Source organism: Poecile atricapillus, chromosome 24 (genome assembly GCF_030490865.1).
Source record: "Poecile atricapillus isolate bPoeAtr1 chromosome 24, bPoeAtr1.hap1, whole genome shotgun sequence".
Classification (NCBI taxonomy): Eukaryota; Metazoa; Chordata; class Aves; order Passeriformes; family Paridae; genus Poecile; species Poecile atricapillus.
The window spans coordinates 316,980-343,345 of NC_081272.1; the positions used below are offsets into that span (position 1 = coordinate 316,980).

General features: G+C 47.4%; 2 protein-coding genes and 1 long non-coding RNA gene across 21 annotated transcripts in view; 1 reads left to right on the forward strand and 2 right to left on the reverse strand.

Annotated features, from left to right (window-relative positions):
- The window catches only part of LOC131587894 (lethal(3)malignant brain tumor-like protein 3), a 32,532-nt gene extending 16,964 nt beyond the window's left edge, over positions 1 to 15,568 (reverse strand). For 2 of the 17 annotated variants that reach the window (XM_058856226.1, XM_058856214.1), the window contains exons 1-12: positions 15,374 to 15,393; positions 12,253 to 12,361; positions 11,831 to 11,991; positions 10,438 to 10,495; positions 9,108 to 9,196; positions 7,870 to 7,974; positions 7,114 to 7,249; positions 6,521 to 6,612; positions 5,445 to 5,596; positions 4,697 to 4,773; positions 3,095 to 3,180; positions 923 to 1,033 (exon numbers count right to left, since the gene is read on the reverse strand). In XM_058856226.1, coding sequence (XP_058712209.1) covers positions 923 to 1,033; positions 3,095 to 3,180; positions 4,697 to 4,773; positions 5,445 to 5,596; positions 6,521 to 6,612; positions 7,114 to 7,249; positions 7,870 to 7,974; positions 9,108 to 9,196; positions 10,438 to 10,495; positions 11,831 to 11,991; positions 12,253 to 12,298 — 1,113 coding nt within the window. In that variant the 5' untranslated portion in view covers positions 12,299 to 12,361; positions 15,374 to 15,393. The other 15 variants (XM_058856215.1, XM_058856210.1, XM_058856221.1 and 12 more) reach the window with 15 other exon arrangements.
- Positions 15,569 to 16,489: 921 nt separating this feature from the next.
- On the forward strand, positions 16,490 to 18,484 carry LOC131587899 (uncharacterized). Of its 2 annotated transcripts, XR_009279465.1 has the most exons (4): positions 16,490 to 16,701; positions 17,176 to 17,230; positions 17,932 to 18,036; positions 18,119 to 18,484. It is a non-coding gene; the product is annotated as an uncharacterized LOC131587899 (long non-coding RNA). The 2 variants fall into 2 exon arrangements; XR_009279464.1 differs by having other exon boundaries at positions 16,490 to 17,230.
- A 152-nt stretch (positions 18,485 to 18,636) lies between these two features.
- SRSF4 (serine and arginine rich splicing factor 4) lies at positions 18,637 to 25,631 on the reverse strand. 2 transcript variants are annotated; one of them, XM_058856228.1, is made up of 6 exons: positions 25,453 to 25,631; positions 23,919 to 24,061; positions 22,961 to 23,073; positions 21,090 to 21,304; positions 20,210 to 20,293; positions 18,637 to 20,042 (listed from the first exon to the last, which is right to left on the reverse strand). In XM_058856228.1, exons 1-6 carry the CDS (start codon positions 25,557 to 25,559, stop codon positions 19,271 to 19,273), a joined length of 1,434 nt encoding a protein of 477 aa, XP_058712211.1. In that variant the 5' UTR covers positions 25,560 to 25,631; the 3' UTR covers positions 18,637 to 19,270. The 2 variants fall into 2 exon arrangements, with proteins under 2 accessions (XP_058712211.1, XP_058712212.1); XM_058856229.1 differs by lacking the exons at positions 23,919 to 24,061; positions 25,453 to 25,631 and adding an exon at positions 23,366 to 23,562.
- Between the last annotated feature and the right edge of the window lie 735 nt (positions 25,632 to 26,366).

The following is a 26,366-nucleotide window of genomic DNA, read 5'->3' on the forward strand; positions in this document are numbered from 1 at the left end:
TCTGTCACCCTGCAGCCCGTGGGGTGCTCCAATACACAAAGTCCAAAGTTATGTAAATAAAAATGCTTATTTGTTTTGTTTTCTGTGGATCCCAAAACACTGTAAAAGCCAACAAGTTTGGTGAGTTTTGCAGTGAACAAGCTGCAATTTTCTGCTGGATGAAGAGACTGGTATTAGCTCAGATCCAGGTCACCTTAACAGAGACTGAGGAGCACTGGGGTTTAAAGGCTACTGGGTTGTTCATGCAGCAAAGTTTCAATGTACAAATTGAGTATCATGCCACTACAGACTGGCAAAGCTTGGCTTTTGTTCACAGCAATGAGACTCAGAATCAGGCAGATAATGGGGAGTGAACTCCACTCCTGCCAATGTAATCATCCTTTGGGAAGGAGACCTGTGGCCACGGAGTCTCCATCAGTGCAGCCTCCACTTTAACTGGCTCATACTTAGTTCCTCAGAAGCCAAAGCACAATAGATTATTTGGGCAATGTATTTGCATGAAAAGACTAGGTTAAAATGCTTTTATGTGACAAATTTGTACTGGAGAATGACACTGCTTCCCACATGTACCAGGGTTTAAATTGCTTTGGGTTTTCCTTTCCAGTCAGGCAGCTTCCCCAGCAGAACACTCCTGCTGCCACCAGTCACAGAGATCACATGGAAAATGCCAAGAGATGGGACATCACACTGTGGAGTGTTGGTTTAAAACAGTTACATTAGAACAGTAACTAACAACACTAACAACTAACAACAACCAGGCCAATTTCAGATTTCAGCAAAACAAAGCAGCAGGAAGCATTTCCAGCTGGAGGCCTCAGCAGCTGCTGCTGTTTGCTGCTCCTCGTTCTGAAAGGATGTTCCCCCTGTGCTGCCCATCCCGGGGTCCTCAGCACAGGCTCTGCTCTTGGGACCGAGGTCTCACCTTAACCCGGTGGTTGTCTTTGTCAACGATTGTTGCCACTCTTATCAGGATGGGATTTCGTCTGTCCACAGCCTCTAACTTCGTATGAACCTGGAATCCATGAGGAGGACGCTGGAAGAGAGGATTGTAAACAGAATGCTAACAAGCCTTGGAGTTCAGAGCTGGCACCTCCTCTGAATGAAATGTGCTCCAGTTTCCATCCACCCCTAGCTGCCTTTGGAGCTTTGAGTTATCCCACATGGCAGACTGTTCAGAGGCTAAAATCAGAGTTCCCAAGAGGTTAAAATCAGAGTTCCCAGGAGGACTGAGCCTCTCTTCCAACCTGACTATTTAGGTTAATGAAATATTAAAATCATTCTTCCCTCCCAGTCTTCCTTACCCTTTTTACTGCCAATGGCTGGGGCAGGAAGGAGATGCACTCCTGAGCTAAGGGGTTTAACTCCACACCTGAAGTTCCTCTTTGATCATTTCACAGGGACACAGACATCTATCAGTGGGCTGTCAGACACTGGACACACCACAAAACAGAGAATCTAAACTGCTTTTATTTTCAAGAGTATCTTACTGAACCAGCCAACCTTGTCTGTGCTCCCTGAAGCTTGAGCTGAGTGCTCAAGGTCCAAATCCTGCCCAGAAGAGGAGCCAGGCTCTTTGTTTAAGCCTTTCTGAAGGGTTGCTGCCCTTCTGGCAGTAGTTTATGAATGTTTTGGAATTGCAAGCCCAAGAGGATGGGCTGAAATAACAATGCTTACATTGGAGCTGTCTCCTGAGTTTTTGGGTGGAGAGGGCAGAAATCCAGACCCGAGATCTGCTATTTGTACTGACGACCTGTGTCTCCAGACTACGTAAAGACAGCTCTTTAAAATTGTTAAAAGCTAATTCAGTGAGAAATGCCTGTTCTGGCTCTCAACCTGCATTTTTATGTACTGATTTCCTGTAATTGCTAGCTGGAATAATAATAATAATTTTTAAAAAATCAATAGCTTCACCATTTATTTGCACTTCAGTCCAACCAAGCCAGAAAAATAAAGAGGTTTGATCTTGAAATAGTTCTATTAACTGCTGATATATCAAATACCTTTTCTTCTCTGTCTCATTTTTGAAACACACTTTTAGATGCTAATTTGCACTCAGGAGTTTCATGAGAGCCAGAATTGGTCCTTCTACTCTTCTCTCAAAGCCTGATACCTGCAGGAGCAGAACAATGGCTGCAGAAATGCCTGGAAAACAGGAAAGGAGGCAGACAAGGCAGCTGCATCCTCCTTGGGAAGACACTTCACTTTGGAAGCATCCAAAGAAGGGAGTTCTCAGCACTGAACAGGCTCCCTGTCCTCAGCAAAGCCCTCTTATGTTCAGATGATATTTCTCACCACACTTTAGACCCTGAAAATCTACAGGAAGAAGCTACAATGGCAGATCTTACAGAGGACTTGGCTGGGAGCTTTGAGTTCACATTTTCCAGCACTATTGGGATTTTAGGAGCGTGGCTCAAAAAAGCTTAGTCCACCCTTCAGGACAATTGTTGTTCACAACAACAGCTCACAATCACAAGGTTGAGAGAAGCACCTTCACACTGAGTCTGGAAGATGGTCTGAGAGCACCCAGGGGCTTGGCAGAGATGCTCCTTCATCTGTTAATACATTTATTTCTGTGGAGGGCACAGCTGGCCCCTCCCCAGGAGGACTAAGATCTCTATCAGCACATGTAAACCCTTGATATGAACTTCCCTACTTTAACTCCAGCCTCACCAGCCAGGGAAGTATGGATTTGCACAACTGCAAGGTGAACTTTAGAAAGGTTTTTAAAACTTCATGTAGAGGGGACACCAGGTAACTGCACTCCTCCTCTCTGTGCCCTCTGTGAGGCTCTTCCCACATACTCTGGAAGTCACAGTTACCTCTGTGGACTGAAGGCTCTGCCTTTAAACCTGCTAATGGAGCCACTGAAGATATTTAGTCAAAAATCCTTTCCAAGCCAGCTTTCCATAGTATTGAAAAAGTAGATTTTGTATTTTGCAGTGTGTTTTTGTTTTAGCAGTACTGAGATGATCTTAAAAGAAACCACAGTTTCACCCTCCTGGCACAGACAAGGCGAACCATGCTCAAATAAAGTCTCTAGCATAAAAAGGGTGGATAACAGCACCTGAGCAAGAACAATCAGAGATTCACCCACCAGTTTAAACGCTCTTGCTGGGGCTGCTTGGGAATTAGTTTCTTCCAGGTATTTCTCCCATGAGAAGGCTTTGGAATCCCTGTATCCTGGAAAAACAGAATTAACATTTCTGTAAGAATAACCCCACATTTACTGTTACAAACAGCAAAAAGGCAGGTCTGTGACACTGTAATTAGCACTTACAATGGATGGTGCTGGAAAGTGACCTGTTTGCTCCTACCTACCACCTCCAGCACCCAGAGCAGCTCTGCCAGTTCCCCAGTTTTACACTGGGCTTGAACCCTGGAGAGTTAATTTCTGCACAGCTTAATCAGTTCTTATTCTCTGGAGAAAACTCCAATTATGAGATAGTCAGAGGATTCTGTGATGTGCAATGGCATCACTACATTAATTTCCTGTTTTATTAACTGCTCTGTGTGTGAGTGCCTGTAAGGCTGTAGAACCTTCTCCTCTCCTGCTGCCTGCTCACCCAGCTGAGTAAACCCAGCATCCTGGAGAGAAAAGGCTCCATGGGTGTGCTCCTCTAACAACAGTGGGATGTCTCTCCCTGGCAACTACATTTAAGAAAACTGCTCTACTTTTTTCCTATTTCAGTAATTTTTACCTTCAGGATGGGTTCCTTTTGGCAGGAGGGTGCAATGGCTAAATGCAGAGCACAGTCTGCAAACTGCTGCATTTAAGCCCCTCAGCAGGGAGACCAGAACTGGCTGCAGGTTTTGTTGGGGGAACAAGAAATCCTGATAGGAGCAGAGAACTGTAGAGCCCAGCCCTGCTGAACCTTCCAGGAGCAGGGACAGATGTGGTGCTGCTGAGAGGGAATGTTCACAACCCCTTCTCTATCTACAGCAAAGACACTGAGGCCAATTCCACCCGTGCAGAGGGATCAGGCAGTGCTTCCCGCTCCACTGAACCTGGAACACAGCAAATACAGGAACTCTTGCTCCAGGGCTGTCAGTTTGACAAATGTCAGGCTTAATTTTTTTTATGTTTGCTATTTTTAAGGTGAACAAGCACTTCCAAGGCCTGAAAACAACAATGGTTTTCCCTGTACATTCTGTCCTCTCTTATTTGCCAACATTCTCTTCATTTACCAAATTCCAGTACAGAAGAAAGAGATGTGGATTCAGTTTCTCCTTCATTTCCAAAAATTGCATCTAGGAAATCATTAGAGCGTGGTGCTAACATTGCCAAGGCTGTAGTTCAATCCCCATATGGGCCATCCACTTAAGGGTTGGACTCTTAATGATTCTTGTGGGTCTTTCCAACCCAGAGTATTCTGTGATTTCCAGAAATTACATCTAGGAAATCATGGTACACAGATCCCTTTTTCTCCCAGCTCACCTTGAAGGAAATGCTGGAAATCCTTCTCACTTTTTCCCTTCTAAAATCAAATTCAATTACAAATTACCAAACCCCATTCCATTTCTTCAAAGAACTATGAAACAAAATAAATTGCAGTGGCAAAAAGCAGGAACAATAATATTGTTCAGGCAGTGAAGAGTTCTGAAGCGAGCCTGGAACTTGTGAATATGTAATTATGTGGAAGATACAGTTTGCAGGTTCTTTGGCTGAGGCAGGAAGCAAGTCTCACTTGTAACCTACCAGGTGGTGTTGTCAGTGGGGTTCCAGTTTCTTGGCAGTAGCCGACAGGACGGATATATGGGCTGCTCGTTTCACACCTGAATCAAAGAGGGAAAGTTGGCACCAGTCAGATGGAAAGCCAAAAGAAAGGCAGGATTTCAAATGCTGTCTGATAGGCCTTTGCTGGGTGAGCAGATGCTTTCAGTGGGTGTGATCATGGTGTAGAAGACAAGCACTGTCTCATTAGAATGTGTAACACTGGGTTTTCAAGGCATTCAAGCTGTCCCAAAAGAAAGGGAAATACAAAGTGAATCTTGCAATGTTTTGGTTGGAAGGGATGTTAAAGCCCATCCAGTTCCACCCCTGCCATGGCAGGGACAGCCCCAGCTGCTCTGGGCACCCTCCCAGGGAACAATTCCTTCCCAAGACCCCATCCATCCCTGCCCTCTGGCAGTGGGAAGCCATTCCTCTTGTCCTGTCCCTCTGTCCCCCCTTGTCCAAAAGCCATCTCCAACTCTCCTGGAGCCCTTTCAGGCACCACAAGGAGTTTTCCTACCTCCAGTGCTTCCCAGACAGCTCAGGCCACCTCCACTAGCTCTGCACTGAGCTGCCCAGCACCCAAACAGGAAGGGAACTAGTGGGCAACTGGCTCTTGGTGAAAACCCCAAGTAATTATTCACATGCCTGACACCTGATATAAGATCCCAATTTTAGGACCTGCATTTAAAACAGTCTAGCTGCAGACATGTATCAGAAATAAAACCTTTACCAGTAGTCATAGCTCTCATCCCAGTTATCGAAATGGATCAGCAGCCGGTTTTCCACCATGTCCGTGACGGTGGCAACACAAACCAGTGAAGGGTTCTTCTTGTCCACTGCTTCCAGTTTCATTCCCAGACGAAAGCCAGAAGGTGTGACAGGCTGAGGAACAGGACCAGGAAATGGAAATCAGCCACGTTCTTGGTCAAGCCACTGAAATCTCCCTTATAAACTCCTTTGATCCCAAAACCCATGGACCAAAACAGTGACTGCCAAGAGGTTTTCAGACAGGATTTCCATAAGTTCTGGCAATGACTGTTACTATTACTAAAAAAAGAGCTAGTATGGATCAAAAACCAGCATTTCCAGGTACACCCACCACTGCAGACTCCCAGGCTGAGACACCCTGCAGTGACTTGCTGAGGATAATGGGCACTGCACATCCTGTTTTACTGGAGAGTCTTCAAGGAAACCGAGACTGAGTGGGAATCAGGGCAGAGCTGGGCCCTGATGCCACTGGAGTCACTGACTGTCCATGTGCAGCTTCCAATCCACCAGCCCCTGGGCTTTGTGTCATCCCAGGAACATGAAATGGGAGGGAGGATTTCACGGGAACTGAGGTAAACAACCACTGAGAGAGCACCACTGGGGAAGGATGACAAATGCTCAAGATCCACAGCCCCATAATGAATCCCACGGCACACATGAGCATGCTGCTGGAAACCAGAAATTATTTTGGAAATTATTAAATTAGAGGGAAGTGACACAAATATCTCGACTGCAGGGGCACAGTAAAACAGACAGTTGTAATATATTTAATAAATGGTTCAGTAAATCTTTTCCTCCAGCATTAAGAAGGAAGGGAAATACAAATTCTTTCTCTGGAAAGTCAGTGACTGGGGAAAGGAATAAAAATTGTACTAGTTTTCCTTCTTAAATACAAAATATAGCAGGAACTAGTTTGCATCTGATTGTACCTTGGCTGTACCTCTGACATTAGCATATTAAAATCACATAAATATTCTGGTCAAAACTCACTTAGCACCAGACCTATTGAAATCCCTTCTATTCCATATCACCACTTACACTGCTGAGGGTCTTAAAAAGGCTTTTTGGAGCTGCTTGAGCTTTGCAGTTCTTCAGATAGGAAGTCCAATTAAATTCTCCCTCCTTGAAACCTATGAAGAGAGAAAAAAAGATTGTTTTACGTCTGTTGCCTGGTACATTCTGGTGGGTTTTTCAGAAATGGAAATTGCCTGGAAAGAATATGAACTTTGCATGATAACTGCCCTGCTATGATCTCCAGGGGCTGTGCATTTCAGCTAAATCAGCTCTCTCTTTTTCCCCATAATGGCTAATCATTAATCTCAACCTTCAAATGTTTCTAGGAAATTTAATGCAGGAAAGAACTGAACCCAGGAAAGAAGCAAGTTCTGAAGCACAGAGAGACATCCAATCCAGAGATTCTAACGTAACTAACAATGTCAGTCTTTGGGAATATCACAGAGAAGATATTCTGCTCTTTTGGGTGTCACAGTGTTAGTTAAACCTCTCCCCTTCAGTCCTTCAGATTGAGTTGCACGATGAAACCACACTAAAAATGAAATATGCAGAGCCAGGACATCCAGTTCTTAGTAGAATTTATGGTTTCTTGTACACAGCTCTATTTTCTGTCATACCTTTAGGAGGGAGCAGCTTATGGCTTGTTTTTTCACACCAGCCCACAGGATGGATGTCTGAGGAATCAGCATTAGCCCAGAAGTCGTAGCACTCTGGGTAACCATCGAAGTGCAGTCTCATCCTGTACCCCTGGACCTACAGAGAGAGAAGCTCTGACTGTCACCAGTGTCACAAAGGAGAATAATAAAACACTCCCTCGTATTTGTACTTACAGAGAAAGTAACTTAGGATCTCATTTATTCCTCAAAAACTCTAGTTGTATTTTAACTCCTTTGCTCTCCCACTTTCCACGCTCCTCTTTCCCTGCTCCAAACAACTGAAAATAGAACTGGGAGTGGAACCTCCCTGAGCTCCTGCTCCATGCCATGCACACATTCCTGGGGTACAAAAGCAGCCTCAGAACCTTTATGCCTACACCAGATCAACCCAGATTTCACACAACTGAAGCTGCATAAAGCATTCTGATTTGTTTATATTTACTAAGTCTTAGGGATTCATGGCATTGTTCTTTTTCATACTTGTTCACTACAGGCAATTAATAGGCTTGCTATTCTTAGTTACAAGTCCAAAAATCTGCCAGTAGGATTTCAGGCAAAGATCCTTAATCACATAACACCATTCCTTCAGTGTCACCTTGAACTCCTACTATTAATTAACTAACTAAAGTAGTATTACTCTTATGTTTCAACCTTTTATTGAAAAGAATTATATATGTACATGGGACTTTTGGAATCAAAGACAAGGAGAGCAATTACCTCAGCCACTGTGAGGACACAGAATCGAGAGGGGTGTTCAGGATCCACCCCTTCCAATCTCATTCCAACTTTAAATCCATTTCGGCCTTGTGGGAATGACTGATACTGTGAGGAGGGAAGAAACATTTGGTTTTAATTCCTAAAGACAAAATCTATTGCAGAGCAGTCATTAAGCATACTTAAGGCTACAAATTTTTGTATTTCAGGCTTCCAATGTTCAATTCAGAGAAGAAAATCCCACCCCAAGTTATTGTGGCTCCAATGGACAGGTGCAGGCTCAGGGGTCAGTGACAGCACCATCATATTTACTCGTTATTCTAATTAATCTCTCAAAAACACTGAACTCTTACAATTAGCTACAAACACATCTTTGAGCAGACACAGAAATGAGACTTCTCAAACACAAAAGCATCCCCTTCTCAGCTCAATGCAGAATCAAAGAGCTGGAGAAGCCACAGTCACTTTGTGTCAGTCCAGACTCCCCAAAGGTAACTTTGTCATCTTCCCACAGTGGAAGGGACAAGGCAGGCTTGATCTGCAGCCCAGTTTCACTGTTACTCCAGAATTTGTGGTTTCCATTTATCTTAATCCAAGTGGAACAGTTGAAACACCCTGAAGTGGGATTGCAAATGACCAGTGCAGGACCAGACCTTCCTTTTGAGCTGCCTCTGGAAGGACCAACAGCGCTGGGCTCTGAAGAGCTCCCTGGGAGCTGCATTTGAACTGGGTGCAGAGGCAGCATCAGCAAGGCTGAGCTCAGCCCCTGGCAGCTCCAGGAGACTGACACAACCCCAGCCTCCCTCCTGAGCTCAGCTGCACTCCCTGAGCGGCCCCACAGCATTTCCTGCGCCAGGAAGGGATGGCACAGGCTGGGGGGGCTCTGGACAGCCACACAGCACAGGGGACAGACTGTCTGTCTGTCTGTCTGTCTGTCCCCCTCCAGCCATCCAACAGCCCACTGGTGCAGAGCAGATCCAAACCCTTGCTGCTTATTTCTGAGATTCAGCCAGCATTTTTTACACCCTGGTTTGGGATCAGACCCCCAGGACAAATGCCTGTTTCCCTGGGCAGAAAACAAACATTTACTGCCTGCTTTTACCAAAACAACTCAGAAATACAAGTGCTGGCTTAAGGGTGGTCTCCAGTCCCACCTCCACCGAGCCAGTGATCCTGTGACTGCCAGTAATCCTGGGATGCTGCCCGAGAAAAACAGCAAGAGAGAGAAAAAAGCTGCCAACCTCTCTGAACAGCTTTTGGGGAGCAGCTGGCATCTGTTCCTCTTCCAGGTAGGAAGACCAGTTCCATACCTTCTTCTTTCCAGGAAGCACTAATTAATCAAAAACAATGAGAAAATGAATGTCTCTCTCTGACTCCTGCTCTGCTGCTCCTCCCACGTTTGCTGTGGCACCCCAGAAGAGGCAGTGTTACTCAACTTTTGAGGAAAGCTAGGAATTCCAGCAATAGGAAAACCGTGCTGATTCCTCAGGAAATGCACATTTATTGTATCACAGGCCAAATGAACTGTGGCACCTGGACTGCTGCCAAGCTGCCCACAGAAAGGTGCCACGGGAAAGTCTGGACAAGACAGAATAACTTAAAATTGGGGGAATTAATTCTTCCTCCTGACATTTCACAGAGGAGTAAGGGGTTAAATATAAACTAACAGGCAGCATAGAGAGGCATATAATTGCAGCTAAAATAAGCCTAAAATAAAATAAATGAAAAACCAAGTGATTCTTTGCTCAATTAATATTATTTTTTAATATATATATATATGTGTATATATATATACACACATATATTTATAACCTTCTAATAACACAATGCATCTACTAGAGAGGCAGCTCTCAGATGATGAAAACAACTTGGATTCATTCTGGTAGAACCACAGTCTTACACACAGAAAATTATATAAAAAATATAAATAATTATAATATATAATTATATTAATATATAATATATTACTAATGTATAATATATAATATACATTTTATATAGTATAGTATTTTACATAGTATAGATATTTTGTATCTATTATATATAACATGTATTAATGTATATTAATAGGTAATTATGTAATATATAATAATCACAATAATTATATAAAAATATAATGCACATTAGAGATACATAATTATTTAATAATGTATATTAAAACTCCCCCCCCAGTTACACACTGATTGATTTAAGGTATGCAATACATTTAACTCATAGTCTACAATCAATCACGTTGTTTACAATTTATTTTTTACTTAGCACAGTAGGCTGTGGCTGCAGTTCTCCAAAGTTAATGGAAAAAAGATTGTTATTGTCTTCAGTGAGCTGTGGATGAATCTGACTCCTCGCAGATCCTTACCCTGTGCCCATCATGCAGGCAAATCCAGGATATTCCTGCTAATGCACCTCTGAAGCTGACTGTGGTAAGAGGGTTATGTATCTCATAAGCTGTTCTGAATGTGAAATCAGCTCTCCTGTCCTTTCCTCTTCTATTTATTATTATTCACTTTATAATAGCTACTAAAAAAAATCTATAAACATTAAAGAAAAGAGACTATGAGCTTAGCTCACCTTGTTTTATTGGTTTAGTGTTTCTGCGGCTTTTCATATTATTTGATTTATTCTTCTCCTAGACACAGATACGTTAGAAAGAAGTTTAGCAAGATTGTTTTTCCCTCCCTCTGATCATCTCACAATGCAGGTACAACACGGATGTAACAGGGAACTAAAAGGACTATTAGCCAGCATTGCTGTCCCTTGAACAACCCTGAAAAAACATCAGGAGGGAATGTTACACAGATAATTCTGATCTTGGTATCCCAAAGTGCTCTACAAGTTATTTAATGTATGCAACTGAAGTGCATTTAAATGTGGCTGCTAAAGAGCAGCACAGGACCAAAATCTCCATTACAATACGGAGGATTTACTTTCTGCAGTGCAGGATTTGCTGCTCATGTCAGCAACCTTGCTGGAACACTCCTTTTTCCTTTCCCTTTCTCACGTCCATCTGTGCCAGGAAATGGATACAGGGGAACAAAAAGAATTTATGAAGCCCTGAAAGAAGCAGAAGCTTCAAGTCAATCCTGTCAGAGATGAGCACCCCAGACAACGTGGCCTCCCTGTGTCACACTCCAAGCCTGACCATCATCTGTGTTTCTTCTGTGTGTTTGCAAACTCAGGTTTGATTCCTCCCAGGCTGTCATTTCTCAGAGCAAACTGTGCCATACAAAGCTGCCAAACATTCCCCAGAAGGGACAGGGGGCAATTTCTAATGAGGATGAGGAGAAGGGGGAAGAGAGAGACTGCAAGGGCTTCTGAAAACATCCATCCCCTAAAACATCTCACCCATGCCCCAGAGAAAAGCTGAGCAAGACGATGAGTTAAACTGCTCATGACAGCAGAGGCTGCAGCTTTATTGCCCACAAACACCTACCCCTGTTCTGCCCCACAGAGCCACTTTTATTATGTGAATAAACATGAAACGGCTCAGAGAGGCCCTGATGGGCGGGAGCAGAGCAGAGGGGGGCACAAAAGCCCCCAGGAGGGAGTTAGGGGCTGCAGGAAACTGAAAAAGGATCAGCTCAGGACTGAGGCACTGCTGTTTATGCAGGTTTCTGGTGGTGCAGTGAGTACCTGCAAGAATGTAATAAAACCCAAATAAACCCCCTGGTTTGACACTGAGCTTCAATAGCACGCAACAGTATTTGAGTGTAGCTATTACTGAGACAAGTGATGTTATTACTGCAAACTCCTGACTTTCACTTCACCTGAGCTATTCACTCACCCCTGTGACTCCTCAGGACAGATATTCCCATCACAGATGTAAATCAGGATCAGACCCAGACCATTCCCTGGGTACAGAACAACCCCCCTCAGCCCAATTTGCACTGCACAAGGAACTCTGAGACAAGTGCCCCTGCTTTTCACAGTTCTCTTTAAAGGAAGTACACACAGCCTCATTTACCTCATCCTCACACGTGTTTTCCTCCTCATCCTCTGAATCCAAAGGCAATCTTCTCTTCCTCCGGAGACGTCTGACAGGTCTGCCAGCCTCAGTCACCTGACAGCCACTGCTGGTAGCAAGATTGCCATTATTCCCTGTTCCTGCAGTCACCTGGAATGTCTCTGACATCATTAAACATCCAAAATTAAAAACAATATCAAATTAAAAGTGCAACATTATTCCTGCACTGTTCCAAGTGTCTCTGAACCTCTTGGAATGAGGAGGCCTGGGCTGAGGACCTGAAGAGATTAAAGGTGTCTGCAGGATTTCCTGGATACAGAACTGTAACACTTGGTCTGACAGGTTCATTCTACTCACAGCAACACCACGTTCCCTTTAAATGCTTTCAAACAAAAAATGGGAAAAATCTGGGATATCTGTACCTCTCCCTGTGCTGCTGGGAGCCTGTCTGAGCACAAAGCTTTCCATTCTCAAAGTAATCCATTTGCTCACAGGTTTGGGAATTGGAGCAGGGCACGGCTTGTCTGGGCACTGCAGAAGTAAAGAAAAATACAACTTTTAAATCAAAATGTTGAAACACCTTTTAGGCAATGTGTTCTGTCAAAGTCCTTTACAAACTTTCATTAACTGACACTGAGTATCCAATTGTGAGGGAAGGAACTATCACCCATGAGCTGCCACACCACCTCAGTAGAGAAAACCCCCTTTTATTTGTGATGTTTTCATTTTGGAGCACTGGTCTCCAGGAGTACTCTCAGGCACACCTTGCTTGACTTGATGATCTTAAGGGTCTTTTCCAACCTCACTGACTCCACGATACTATCTGTGAGGGAGCTCTGCTGAAACAGTAATTTATTGAAAGGAAACTGGTGATTTACAAAGTAAGTGATGCTGAACAGCCTGAAGGGCTGAGCCCAGGGAAGAATGAGCCACGTTGCAGCAGTTTGTGGAGAGCTGCTGCCCGTGGGATGGACTCACTCTGAGAAGTTCCTGACAAACTGTCTCCTGGGAGAAGAATTCCCTGCTGGAGCAGGGAAGGAATGTGACTCTGTGTGACCCTGAGCAGCGACAGAAACAGCCTGTGATGAGCTGAGCACAGCCCCCATTCCCATCTCCCTGTGCCACCAAGGGGAGCAGGGAGGGGTCTGGCACCCACCCCTGCTCCAGCACAGCCCTGCACTCACACAGCCTGTCCTGCTAAAGACATCACAGCAAATCCAGATGAAGAACTAGAAAACCCATCCAGACACACACAGGACAGCTTTGGAAAAGGAATGATATGTGGCAGACTCCTGATATTCATCCTTGAAGCTTGAAACACAGGCCATGCAGAACACTTTATTGGTCCAGATAAAATTATTAAAGTGTGTTAAATAGTGTCACTGTGCATCTTTTATTACTCCTGACCTCCAAATGCAACCAAGCATCAAAAAAACCCCAAACCAAACCAACTAAAAAACCACTTTCCTGATGAGCAAATAGCTGCAAAGATTACTCACTCCTTGATCTTCTTTGCTGTGTGCATTATGGAGCCACTGAACTCCAGAATGAAAGAGCCAAGTCAAAGGTGGTTGCATTTGCAAGCTTTGCTCTAAAGCCTTTATTCCAAGCACTTCATTAGTCTGAGATCTTTTCTAAGCCATCTGCACTTCACTGAAACATCAGTCTGAAAGCACTTGCTTCGCTGTGAAACAGGGCTCCTTGCTGAATGGAGTTTCTCTGGCTTCTACTCCTGTGTGCTTCCTGGCCTCAGAATCCTGCCTCTAGCACCTTATCAAAGCTTCATCCCAAATGTTCTTCCCTCTCTTTATCTAAAGCTTGTATTTCTTAAAGCTTCAAAGATGCTGGACTTGCTTCTGAAAGGCTCATGTCCTTTTCTGCAGCCCCAAGGAGACAGAGCACGATTTTCATTTCAACACAAAGAAAAATATCCCATTCTGAAGAAATGATAATTCTAAGTGGACTCAGCTTCCTGCAGGAAGTTCACTTCCCTCAAACACTGCAGGAGCAGCCACATCCCAGTGCAGAATCCCGGGGCTGAGGCTGGTGGGACAGCTCAGTGCCAGGGCAGAAGCTCAGTGGAAGGAGACCTGCAAGCTCCAGACAGTTCCTGTGCTGGGAAGGGACCCATGGCACTGCAGGAGCAGTGACACTCCTGCACACGAATAAACAGTTCTGGTTCTGCCCAAACCGCTGCAGACAGAGGCTCTGGCTCCGTCCTGCCACAACCTCACAATGCACCTGCGGCCAGGTGAGCTGGGGATGCCCAAGCCCAACCCCAGAACACATTAATTTGTATTAGAAAAACAACAAGCATCTTTACTAACAGTCCCTGATCTGGGGGTGAGGTCTGGCTGATCATGGGGCAACCTCCAGTTTCATCCCACAGCTCTACCCCTCATTCCTAAGCTCAAGAAATGCAGAATTCACTATCAGGACTGCATCTTCCTTTACACAACAGAGCTCAGTAGAGCAGGTTTGGTAATATGAAATCCACACAAACCCTTCAGAAATAATCTGTCCTTCCAGAGGTGTTCTTGAATGGTATTAAGGAAAAATGTATTTTGTGTGTGCAAGAACTGGAATAGAGCAGGAAGAGAGAGAGGGAAAAGGGATTAAACAGAAATATATATATATTTGGCATCTTCAGGACAAAGCAGCTCTCTGGGCAGCCAGTTATCATGTTCCAGCTGAACATTCCAGCCAGACCCACTAACCACGGTATTATTTTAACTGGGCCAAAAGCAGGACAGATGTTTGCAAACAGCAATAGCAAAAACCTCTGGGTAGCACAGGACACTCTCTGTAGGAGCTCCGCAGTTTCCACGGGTTTATCTGGAATGCAGATGTGCAACATCTGGGTGACGGAACACAGCTCCATCCCCACTGTCCCGATCCTGACACCAAACAGCGCCCAGACTGCCCCACAGGGATCCCGAGCCGTACCTTGAGAGCATTGTATTTACCCCTCTCTTTATTCACCACCCACTTCCCCTCCCAAAATCCCCATTCCATCAGTTCTGCACTTTGAATTTGCTGCCAGAAAGTTTCATGGCCGCTTTTCCCGTCACGTAAAATCTCTGTTTTCAAACTCAAGTCTTTCTGCTTTTGGGGGTCTCCAACAACTGTTTCTATTTCACTGGATTTAGATGTTTGTTAGTATTTTTGAGTTGTCACAGTTCCGAGGAGTTTCACCGCAGCGACGCCCAGGCGGGACAACCCCGATTTTCTGCACCGCTTGTCGCGTCAAAACTGGGCAAAGAGCGGCTCAGAAACTCGGAACGCTTCATGACCGTGCAAAAACCTCCCAGCGCCGTTCTGCCGGCCTGGCGCCGCTTCCTCCCTCTCAGGGCTTCGAACGCACTTCGGGCCCCGCCAGGCCCGGCCAGCCCCGGCCCGGCGGCGCCGCCCGCGCTCCGCCAGCCCCGGAATGGCGGCGGCGCCCCCGCCCGGCCCGGCCCGGCCCGGCCCGGTTCGGTTCGGTTCGGCTCGGTTCGGTTCGGTTCAGTTAGGTTCGGTTCGGCCCGGCCCGCCCTCACTCACCGCCGGCCCGGCCCTCACTCACCGCCGGCCCTCACTCACCGCCGGCCCGGCCCTCACTCACCGCCGGCCCTCACTCACCGCCGGCCCTCACTCACCGCCGGCCCCGCCGCCGCCGCCGCTCCGGGGCCTCGCGATGGAGCCCGGGCAGCGCCGCGAGCCCCGCGGGCCCCGAGCGCATGCGCGGCCCCGGCCCGGGGGAGGCGGCGCTGCCCGGGGAACGGAGCGGGGAGCGGAGCGGGGAGCGGAGCGGGGATGGGGAGCGGAGCGGGGAGCGGAGCGGGGACCGGAGCGGGGATGGGACGGGAACGGAGCGGGGACCGGAGCGGGGAGCGGAGCGGGGAGCGGAGCGGGGACTGGAGCCGGGAGCGGAGCGGGGACCGGAGCGGGGACCGGAGCGGGGACCGGAGCGGGGACGGGAGCGGGACTGGGGACGGGAGTGGGGATGGGACGGGAGCGGAGCGGGGACCGGAGCGGGACTGGGGACGGGAGCGGGGATGGGACGGGAGCGGAGCGGGACTGGGGACGGGGACAGGGGACGGGAGCGGGGACGGGACCGGGAGCGGGGACGGGAGCGGAGCGGTGCCGGGGACAGGACCGGGGACGGGAGCGGGGACCGGAGCGGGACTGGGGACGGGGACAGGGGACGGGAGCGGGACCGGGACCGGGTACGGGAGCGGAGCGGTGCCGGGATGTGGGGTACCGGGTACCCCTGTTTGAAATGACCACACAGCATCGGCTTCCTGTGTCAGCTTGTGCGTGTTTTTATTCGTGACAAAGATGTTCATACAGGACAATTTCTGTTCCCTTTAACTGCTTCTTACTATTGGAAACGTGGGATGGGAATGAACTGGGACGGGACTGGGATGGGCATGAACTGGAATAGGCATGAACCGGGACACAGCTGGCACTGGAGGGGAAGATCTGGGGGCACTGGAGGGGCACTGGGAGCACTGGGAGCACTGGAGGGGCACTGGGAGCACTGGAGGGGCCGTGTGGGGGCACTGGGAGCACTGGGAGCACTGGGAGCACTGGGAGCACCGGAGGGGCCGTGTGGCTGTCAGGATGTCACAGTGTCACCCCACGGTGCTGCCGCTGCCGCTCCAGGGTGAAACCGGGGCCCGTTCAGGGCTGGGACGGGGATTTGGGGAGCTGTAAATGCCCATTGCTGACAGCATCCAGCAAATCACGGCCACGCTGCCCTGCTGCCTCCCACGCCCAGCACTAATAGAGGATATTGCTCCCTCTTCTCTGCATTTGTTGAACTTGTTTGTCTTTTCATCTGCGACTGTTACTTTCCTTTGTATTTGAAATTTGGAACAAGAGGAGAGGTGGGTGTAGGATTTTTTAATGACACGTCAGGGGTTTTCCACCACGGTGAGCAAGGAAAGAGCACGAGGAGGCCCCAAGCTGTGACAGCTTAAATGGAATGGGATTTTGGGAAAATAATAAATGAGATTTGCAATGGCTCATTTGAAATACACATCACAATATTCTTCATCCCTCGAGCAAAGCATATAAAATAACCTTTAGAATCTTTAAATTCAGTCAGAAAACAAATACATTTCTCACCTCATCTGTGCCAGCAAGTTCCAGCTAAAACACAAATCCTGCAGGTGCTTGTAGCCAGTGTTGAAGCATTCAGTGGGTCCAGGTTTACAGGGGTGTTGGAGCCAAAAAAATTTACAAGTAATTGAACCATCCATATTTATTTAGACTCTTAATTGTTGTAAGTTTTGTTGAGAGTTCCCTAGTTTGGGGCTTCTTGCCCTTTTATCATGCTGCTCTGCTGTTTGTTTTGCCAGAACCTGCCCCGTGCCCAGCACATGCATTCCTGCCTCTCTCCTCAGAGTTCACCAGGTACCCCAACCCTCAATCACATTTGGGGCTGTTTTTCAGTGCTTTCTGGGTAGATACTTCTAGCCTGAAGCTCACTTTGGATTTAATTATTCACACAGAAAAGTTACTTGGGAATATTGTAGAATTATTGCAGACATTTCTCTGACCTTCCTGACCATGTAATATAATTATTATCATTAATATTTTATAGTATTACCATTGCCCTGGCTTCACACCTGCTGCCTCCCTCAGGTATTTAAGGAATGGGTGCATCTCCCCAAGGGCTCACTAAAACCTGCCTTGGTCATTAGGAACAGAGCTGCCAGGCAGCAGAAACTGGAGTCACTTTTTAGTCTTTGCCTAGACTGTAAAATTTGCAGATTTTCTTAAAAGTATTTTTTGGTTAATTATCCCTTATTAGCAAACATCTTGCCTTGGCTGGTTTGCTTCTGTACTAAGATTAAGCAGCAAAAAGGATTAAAAATGTCATTTTGAGAGTATAAGATGTTAAAGCACTAAATATATATAGCTGGAAAAGGCTTTTCCTTCTGAAGAAAAAAAAATATCACTTCCAGAGAGATTTCTCATGCTGCTGTGGTAATGACATTTGATAAAGTCTGAGTCACTTGCCAAGCCCTGACCCCTCTCAAAGGGTGGGGAAATATTTTGTGTTGAAAGCAACTCTGATGATCTATTACCCCTTCATCTTTTTAATATGGCAGGACAAGTCCCAAATGATCAAATGATATGGAATTACTGCACCTATGAAGTGAGTCTCACTGGAGAGCTGCTGCCAGCAGTTGTGAACAGTTTGGAATCAGCTAAAGGTCAGTTTTAGGGGAAGCTGTGACCAACCTTTTTATTCCAGAGCAAGAACTCACAAAATACATTTTGCCTTCTATTTTTCAGAATGCTGCTTGCAGGCAGAACAGGTGCTGGGGATGTCACTTCATTCAAAGCCAATTGTGCAGGAGAAGAGCTTGTGGGAAGTTCAGTCTGAGCAATTTGCAAATGGCCCAAGTCTAAATTTGGGATATTATTCAGGAACACCCACACACCTACAAAACTCTTGCTAGAAGCTGCCCTCCCTTCTCCCCAGGTCCCCAGGGGTGCTGGGGACATGCCACAGAACAGCCTTCTGTGCTTCCAAGCCCAGAAGCACATCCTGAGATTTTTCTTTTCCTTTCTTTTGGGAGAAGGCTCCTCCTTTTGGGAGAAGGTGTTTTATTAGAAGGAAAAACTCCTGGAAAATATGCTGGAGAAGTAAGTTCTTTATCTGGACTGTATTCAAGTGTTGTGCCTACACTGAATGTGAAGTGACTTTCTGATTTAAGAACCTTTTCTCTGTGATTGAGTCTCTACAAATTCAGGCTTATTTTGATCAACAGAAAATGCTGACAATCACAACACAGCACCATGTAACCAAATGTCATCAAGCAAAAATAGTCTTTATTCAAATTTCATGGAAATGGGGATCACTGTACTTTGCAAGACAGGGAAAAATAAAATAAAAAAATTTAATATAAAACAAGGATATTGTCACAATACCAGAATATGGAGCTATAGTTCTTTTCCCTATAGATTACTGCAAGTACCTCTATTTTTTTTTCCTTTGACTGTGCTATTCACAACTTTGTAAGTCCAAAAAATATGAACAAAAGTAGTATGAAAGTTAAGACTTAGCACTTCCACTAAATGGCAGACATCAAAGGGCATCAATCGAGGGCAAAGACTGTTGAATCCATCATACCTACCTATCAGTCACCACTGCAATCCCATAAACCCCCCAGGGCGCAGTGCTCACTCCCTTCAAGACTCTCCCTGGAAAACAGGGCAATGTGGGGGCTCGAGGAAGAGCTGTGTGTAAAGAGAACCTTTCTATTGGATAGAAAATGAGCAGAGCAGCCTCACAGCAGAGAGCGCTGCAGTTAATGACAGACAGACCATCAGGTTGTTAAAAATACATAGCATCAACAGGGTTTCTACTTCAATCACTTGGTTACAGCTACTAAACATGTACAAAAGACTTTTCCAACCATTCCAAGTGGGGTTGCAGCAAGGTTAGGATCTGGAGCGGGACCTTGACCGCGACCGGGAGTGTGACCTAGAGGCAGACCTAGACCTGGACTTGGACTGGGACCGTGGCTTTGAAACAGATTTGGACCTGGAACGAGAATCTGATTTGACATTTTGTTTGGACTTGGAAATGGACCTAGACCTGGAGCGGGACACTGCATCCTCCCCCTCGCCTTTCACCTCCTTCTTGTCTGACTCAGGTTTGAGCTGCTCCTTTTCTTTGGAGCCTGACCTGGACCGCTCGTGGCTGCCCTTCCTTCTCTTCTTGCTGCTGCCTTTGCTGTCTCGCTTGCTGCGCCTCTTGCTTTTCTCACTCTTGCTGTGGCTCCGGCTTCTACTTCTGCTGTCATCCCTGCTCCTCTTCCTGCTTTTTCTTTTATCCTTGCTGTGGCTCCTGCTTCTACTCTCATCCCTGCTTTTGCTCCTGCTTCTAGCCTTGCTAATGCTCTTCTCCCTGTCCTTGCTTCTACTCTTCTCCTTGCTTCTGCTCCTCATGCTCTCCCTCGCCTCTCCCCTGTCCTTACTCTCACTCCTGCTCCTGCTCTTTTCCTTGCTGCGGCTCCTGCTCTTGGCTTTCTCATCGCTGTTATGGAGAATGCCCTCAGATTTATCCTTGCTTTTGTTTTGGGATTTCTCTGCACTCCTGCTGCGGCTCCTACTTTTATCCTCTTTACTTGGAGTCCTGCTTTTCTCTTTCTGGCCTCTGCTACGGCTCTTGCTTCGACTACGGCTCTTGCTTCTGGAACGGGACACAGACCTGGAAGTGCAAAAGCAACAGACAGCTCTGCTTTAGTGTGGCAAGGGCTTGAGCAGAGCGTGCAGGTAACAGGAGGGAAAAGAAAAACAAAGTGTTCCTGCTGCAAATTTAACATGATGCTTCTCACCGAAGAGGGAGCCCCCAGTTCTCCCAAGACAAAGACATACCTGGATCTGGATCTGCTCTTGGAGCGGCTGCTGCTGGCACTGCGGCTCCTGCTCTTGTGGGAGTGTCTGCTTCGAGAGCGAGACCTGCAACACAGGGAACCAGCTCCACGTTAGCACATGTCCATGGGGAGCTTGTGACCCCCGGGGGCAGAACCCCACGGGGCTAAAGCACCTTTCACCAGCCAAATGCTCAGAGTTACACAACACAGTTACAAACTCTCCCCACCTCTCATCCCTGCTGCCGCGTCTGGCTGCAAGCAGGGTGCTAATCTGGAAGAAAACATGCCAGTTTATTTAAGGGATAACCACTTTCCCAATCAAATCACAGTTTGACTATGGTGAGACACTGTCATAAAGCTTTGACTTCAGATTTTGATTTCATAAGCAAGTTCTTCTAGGAACAGTAAAGATTTCCCTGAGTTTTCTTGCAATGAGTTCTACCCCAGAATGGAAAGGGGAGAACACTTGGTTCACCAGCTCTTGGTCAGAGACAAGGAAAGCAACAAATCTCTGAGAAACAGGGAACAGGTGGAGATTTCCAAGCTGAGAAAGAACTGTTAGTCCTGGTGCTTGGAGCAGAATAGAGTGTTCAGAGCTGAAGTGTTAAAAGCACCTTCTGTTTCATTCCATGCACATGGCTCCACCCACAAGGAACAAGGGCTGAGTGTCAGGGGAGAACAGACAGGTGTTCAGGGAGCAGGTCCACACATCCACCAAGGGAGACACCTCAGAACACATCCCTCATTTGCCCTGGATACTAATACATGCTCAAAAAACTAGACCTGTTGAGAGCTCCAAACATTCCCAAGGTGTTCTGGAACCCAAAAGTCTCAATCTGCTCTATGTTCATTAACATACATTAATGACATTACAGACATACCTTGAATGGCTTCGGCTTCTGGAGTAAGAGCGGCGCCGTCTCGATCCAGGTCTGTCTTCCACTAATCTAATCTTTCTGCCATTTACTTCTGTCCCGTCCAGCTTTTCAAGGGCTCTTTTCATGTCAGAATAGGATTTGAACTCAATCACACCTTCATTTTTCCTTCCTTTGTGTGCATCTGCATATGTCACTTCCCCTGCCTGACGCATATAATCCTAGGGGAAGAGGACAGAATCACCATCGCCTTGAATCCAGAGCCAGCCAGGCTTCCAGCTGACCCTGCTCACTCACACGATGCTCCCTGAGCCTCTTCTGTTCACAGGGATGCCAGCAAGGGTTTGGCCCAAACAGTATCTGTAGTGCCAAACAGCACACTATGACTTCACAGTCGGTCTGATTAGAACCAGGTTGATCATTTTGAGCCAAACCATCACTTACGGTCTCCCACTTCAAGTCTTAGATCAAATATGCTCTGGGCTCTTAAGCTTCAAATTACACAAGTGATTAAAGAAGTAAAATGCTTTCTCTCTAAATCTTGTTTTCAAAAATAATTAGGGAAGGTGATAAAGGTTGACTGTGAAAAGGCAGGAAGCCCACCAAGAAGCAGAGCTCCCTTCATCCTCCACCTCATCAACACAGCTCGTTCTGCTGGAAAAAACCCCAACAGAACTCCAAGCTCAATTCATTTTCTCACTTCCTGGTTTCTCCACTTCCATTCCTTAACCCCTCTGTTTATCAGGGGTCTGTTCTGCCCTGCTTTCAGCAAGCTGCCAGGCCAGGGTATTGTTCAGCCCCTGTGGAATTTGGCTGCAGTGGAAACAGGGCACAGAGCTCTGGTTTGGTTTGTTTTCAACCCAGCTACTCCCATTTTAAGTAAACTGAAATGAAAGCTATTCCCAAAAATGCAGTAATGCATCCATTGGAGGATTAATCATGCCATGCTCTACTTAGAATTTCAATACCAGAAGCAAAGACAAGCTACTGATGGTATGAAGCATTAACAACAAAGACACTGGAAGCATCTCCATACATACCTGGACTAGTACAAAATTCAATTACAGACCAGTTTCTACTATGTCAGTTTGTTTAGAACAAATTTTACAGACCCTTAAAAGAGAACCATAAGAGAAAGTGTTCCAGTAAGAACAAGTGGGTTTAACAATTGCTGCTCAATTTGATAAGCACTAATCTTTTTGCATCTACTACTGAAATCCTGCTCCCTGAATCCACAATGTGGATAATCACGAGCCAACACGTCACCTCCAGAGTACTCAGAGTTACTGTGGGCTCCACAGTGTCACTCAACACCTCCTCTACTGAGAATCACCTGCCACTCCTTTGGACTTCAAAAGTAAGTTTTTGGCAGAGATTTTGCATGATTACTCATTCTGGAAGCATCCTTTCCCTGAAACTTGTTAAAACAGCTTTAGATGGTGTGGAAATTCCTGAGACTGTGCAGGAACAATGCTATTATTTCAAACCTTATGAGTTGATGGGTTAAACCCAAACTGACAAGGGCAAACTCCTCCATCTCTAGTGAATCCTACCCCTGGTGTGATTTGAGTCTGTTCTGACATGGCTTAAGAGAAGATAAAACACACCTGTACACAATGTTAGCTGGTGCTAAGGATGAAATTATTCTCCCACTGTCCAGTGCTACCAGTTCTGGAGGTGCAATTCCCAGCCTCTCATGAATGGTTTCATATATGCAAATATACTCCTGCATTAAGGTATGAGTTACTTCCAAAATCTCCCTGTGGAGTTGCTCAGGAGTTGGAGCAAAGCAGAGCTGCACACCACTTTGCCTTGCTGGAGATCTTTTACCCTTTGTGCTCCATAACAGAGAGAGGATAAGGAAAGGGGCCCCATACCTTCAGATCCTGCCAACTGCAGCGGCTTGACAAATTTTCCACAATCAATCTGTATTCTGTACGGGTCGGGGGACCGTACTTATCTCTTCCGCTTCTTCTATAACCATATCCACCTTTAGGAGGTGACAAGCAGACAGCAGAGCTTCAGCCAGGGAAATGGAGCCTCGCTCTCCGCCCCGACGGAACTGCTCTGCCCCCGGTGCTCCCAAAGACATCCCAGACCCGCCCAGGGCTAAACCCCACCCCCTAACACCCAAAGCATTAAAACAGTGTTACTACAAGCTCGTAATTAAACAAGGCACACAACTATAATTATGCTAGAATTAACATGCAATTATATTTAATAATTTGAAAAGAAGTTTGAAAGAAGAAACTGAATAAAGCCAGTTGACCAATGTTACTTACGTTGTTTAAAAACTTCTGAATATCTGACATGAATAAAGATTTTCAGGCACCTATTCCAGATTAATCTCATCTGTCTCTAACCCTTGGGATCCTCACCACCCAGGACTAATGGGAAAAGCTTGCGGTCGTCACATGGCTTCTTTTTTTTTTGGTCAGCCAAGGGCCACAAAGGTCAAAGAGCCACTCATGGAAAGGTACCCCAAGGTCAGCAAATGGAACAGGCAGTCATCTTAGCCTCAAAGGACTCTTTCAATTAAAACATTGAGGTCTTTGTTAAATCTATGTTAAACATCACATAGCAAATAAACCATTCAAATAGTTAAACGAAATGATAATAATAAAAATGGTACAAGAAACTGTGTTTATTCATGTATCAATTAAAAGAGTTTAATACAACAAACAAATTAATAAATATTCAGATCAACAATTACATTTATAGTTACAGAACACTAGTCACAACTTTGTATCACTTTCCTTTTAAATTACTTTTATAGAAGAGTAAAACAATGTTTTATTTAAAATAAGCCATGGATACAAATGCACAAGTGCTTACTTCGTCCAGAACCGTAAGTGCTGTCCCGGCGTGGGCCGCGGGCGTGCTCCACGATCACTCTCTCCCCACACAGATCCTTCCCGTTCAGCTCGTAAACGGCATCGTCGGCGTCTCGCAGATCATCAAACTCCACAAAGCCGTACCTGGGGACAGGGAGACAGAAGGGATCGCTGGCAAGGAACTGAACCTGAGCTATCTGTGCTCAAAAGCAGCTCGTGGGTTCCTGCAGAGCCCTGTGTGCGCTGTCCTGCCGAGGAGCCTCCTGAGCATACCTGAGGGTTCAAGGCCTTGAGCCTTGAAAAAAACCAAAAAAAGTTAAAACCCCTCCAAAACCAGGGAGAGAAATAGGAAGGCATGAAAACACACCTTCTGATTTGCTGAACTGAACCTGAAGTAATTCTTCATCAACAAAATGATAAATCACATGAGAGTGTAATGGCTGAATTAATTTATGTTAGCAAAAGATTACTATTATGGCATAATCTTTGATGAAATAAAGGGTGTTATCTATCTTTTTAAATGCAGAAATTAAAACCCCCAACTTGTCTTGGCCAAGCCCTGGTGGAGCAGGATCCAGCCCTTGGAGCTGCAGTGAGGGCTCAGCTGCTGGAACAGCACAGGTGAGAACAGAGGTACAGTGGGTGTGGGGTGTTTGGGGACAGCCTGGGGGCTCTGGGAACAGCTCTGCACCCCATACCCAAAACAATGGGGTTGGTTTTGGGGAGGAGTTATCCACGCTCACCCCTGAGTGCTCGCCCTGGGGGAGCCCCTCAGTGTGACCCCTTCTCCCTGCAAAAAGCAGGGCAAGGACACAGATCAGCTGGCCCCTAAAAACTGAGGTGGGAGCCAGCCGTCCTAACCCCCAGTTGTCACAGAAACCCAGGTGTCCCGCATCCACTCCAAAAAACGGGGAACCAAAGCCTCCAGCCACCCCCACGCAAAACCGCATCTCCCCCAGCAGAGCCCCAGCCATCCTGCCTCCCCCAGAAAGGCCCAGACATCGTGTCCCACCTCGACAAGAAGGGAAACCCGAGCATCCTTCTCCCCACCCCGAAAAGGAACCCCAGCATCCTGCCTCCCCCAAGAGGGGATCCCGGGCAGCCTGTCCCCCAGAAAAGGGGAAATAACTCATCCTGTCTCCCCTCTAGCAGGGGCCTGCCACCTCCCCTAGGAGGAGAAACCCAGATGTTCTGTCCCCCCGAGAAAGGAACCCAAGCAGCCTGTCCTTTCCCAGCAAAAGCGCAGCCGTGCTCTCCCCGCAGAAAGGGGGAGCCGGCCGCCCTGTCCCTCCCGCAGTGGAAGTTCAAGCACGCCCACCCTCCAAGAGAGACCCCAACACTCCGCCCAGGAGAGGCCCAGGCTTGGCGTCCCCTCAGCGTGGGGGAGCCCAAGCTCCCTGCCCCTCTCACCCCACCCAAAGGAGGGACCCAGCCGTCCTGCCCCGACCCAGAGCGCCCCGGCGGCCTCTTCCCCACCGGCCCCTCCAGGCGCCCGGGCCCTCCCCTCGCGGTGGCCGGGCCGGGCCCGAGCTCACCCGTTCTTGAGATCCACCTCGAGGATCTTGCCGTAGCCCTTGAAGAAGCGCTCCACGTCGCGCTCCCGGGCCTGGTAGCTGAGGCGGCCGATGTAGACCCGCGGCATCGCGGGGCCGGGGCTGGGCCCGGGGGGCGTCAGGGGCCCGGGGGCCGCGCGGCCGCCTGACGTCACGGCGGCGCGCGGGTAGCGACGCGAGCGACGTCACCGCGAGCCACGCCCCCCGCGCGAGCTCGCTCTTAAAGGGGCCACGCCACCGCTGGACCCCACCGGCGCCGTCGGGTCCCGTTCCCCGCGGAGAGCGTGGATCGATCCCTCGTTCCCCACGGAGAGCGTGGATCGATCTCTCGTTCCCAGGTCCTGATCCCCCTTCCCACGCGGCTGAGGTGTGGGGCAGTGTGGATCCCTGTTCCCATGGCTCAGGACAGTGTGGGATCCCTGTTCCCATGGCTCAGGGCAGTGTGGGATCCCTGTTCCCATGGCTCAGGGCACTGTGGGATCCCTGTTCCCATGGCTCAGGGCAGTGTGGGATCACCCCATGGCTCAAGGCAGTGTGGGATCCCTGTTCCCATGGCTCAGGGCAGTGTGGGATCCCTGTTCCCATGGCTCAGGACAGTGTGGGATCCCTGTCCCCATGGCTCAGGACAGTGTGGGATCCCTGTTCCCATGGCTCAGGACAGTGTGGGATCCCTGTTCCCATGGCTCAGGACAGTGTGGGATCCCTGTTCCCATGGCTCAGGACAGTGTGGGATCCCTGTTCCCATGGCTCAGGGCAGTGTGGGATCCCTGTTCCCATGGCTCAGGGCACTGTGGGATCCCTGTTCCCATGGCTCAGGGCAGTGAGGATCTCCCCATGGCTCAGGGCAGTGTGGGATCCCTGTTCCCATGGCTCAGGGCAGTGTGGGATCCCTGTTC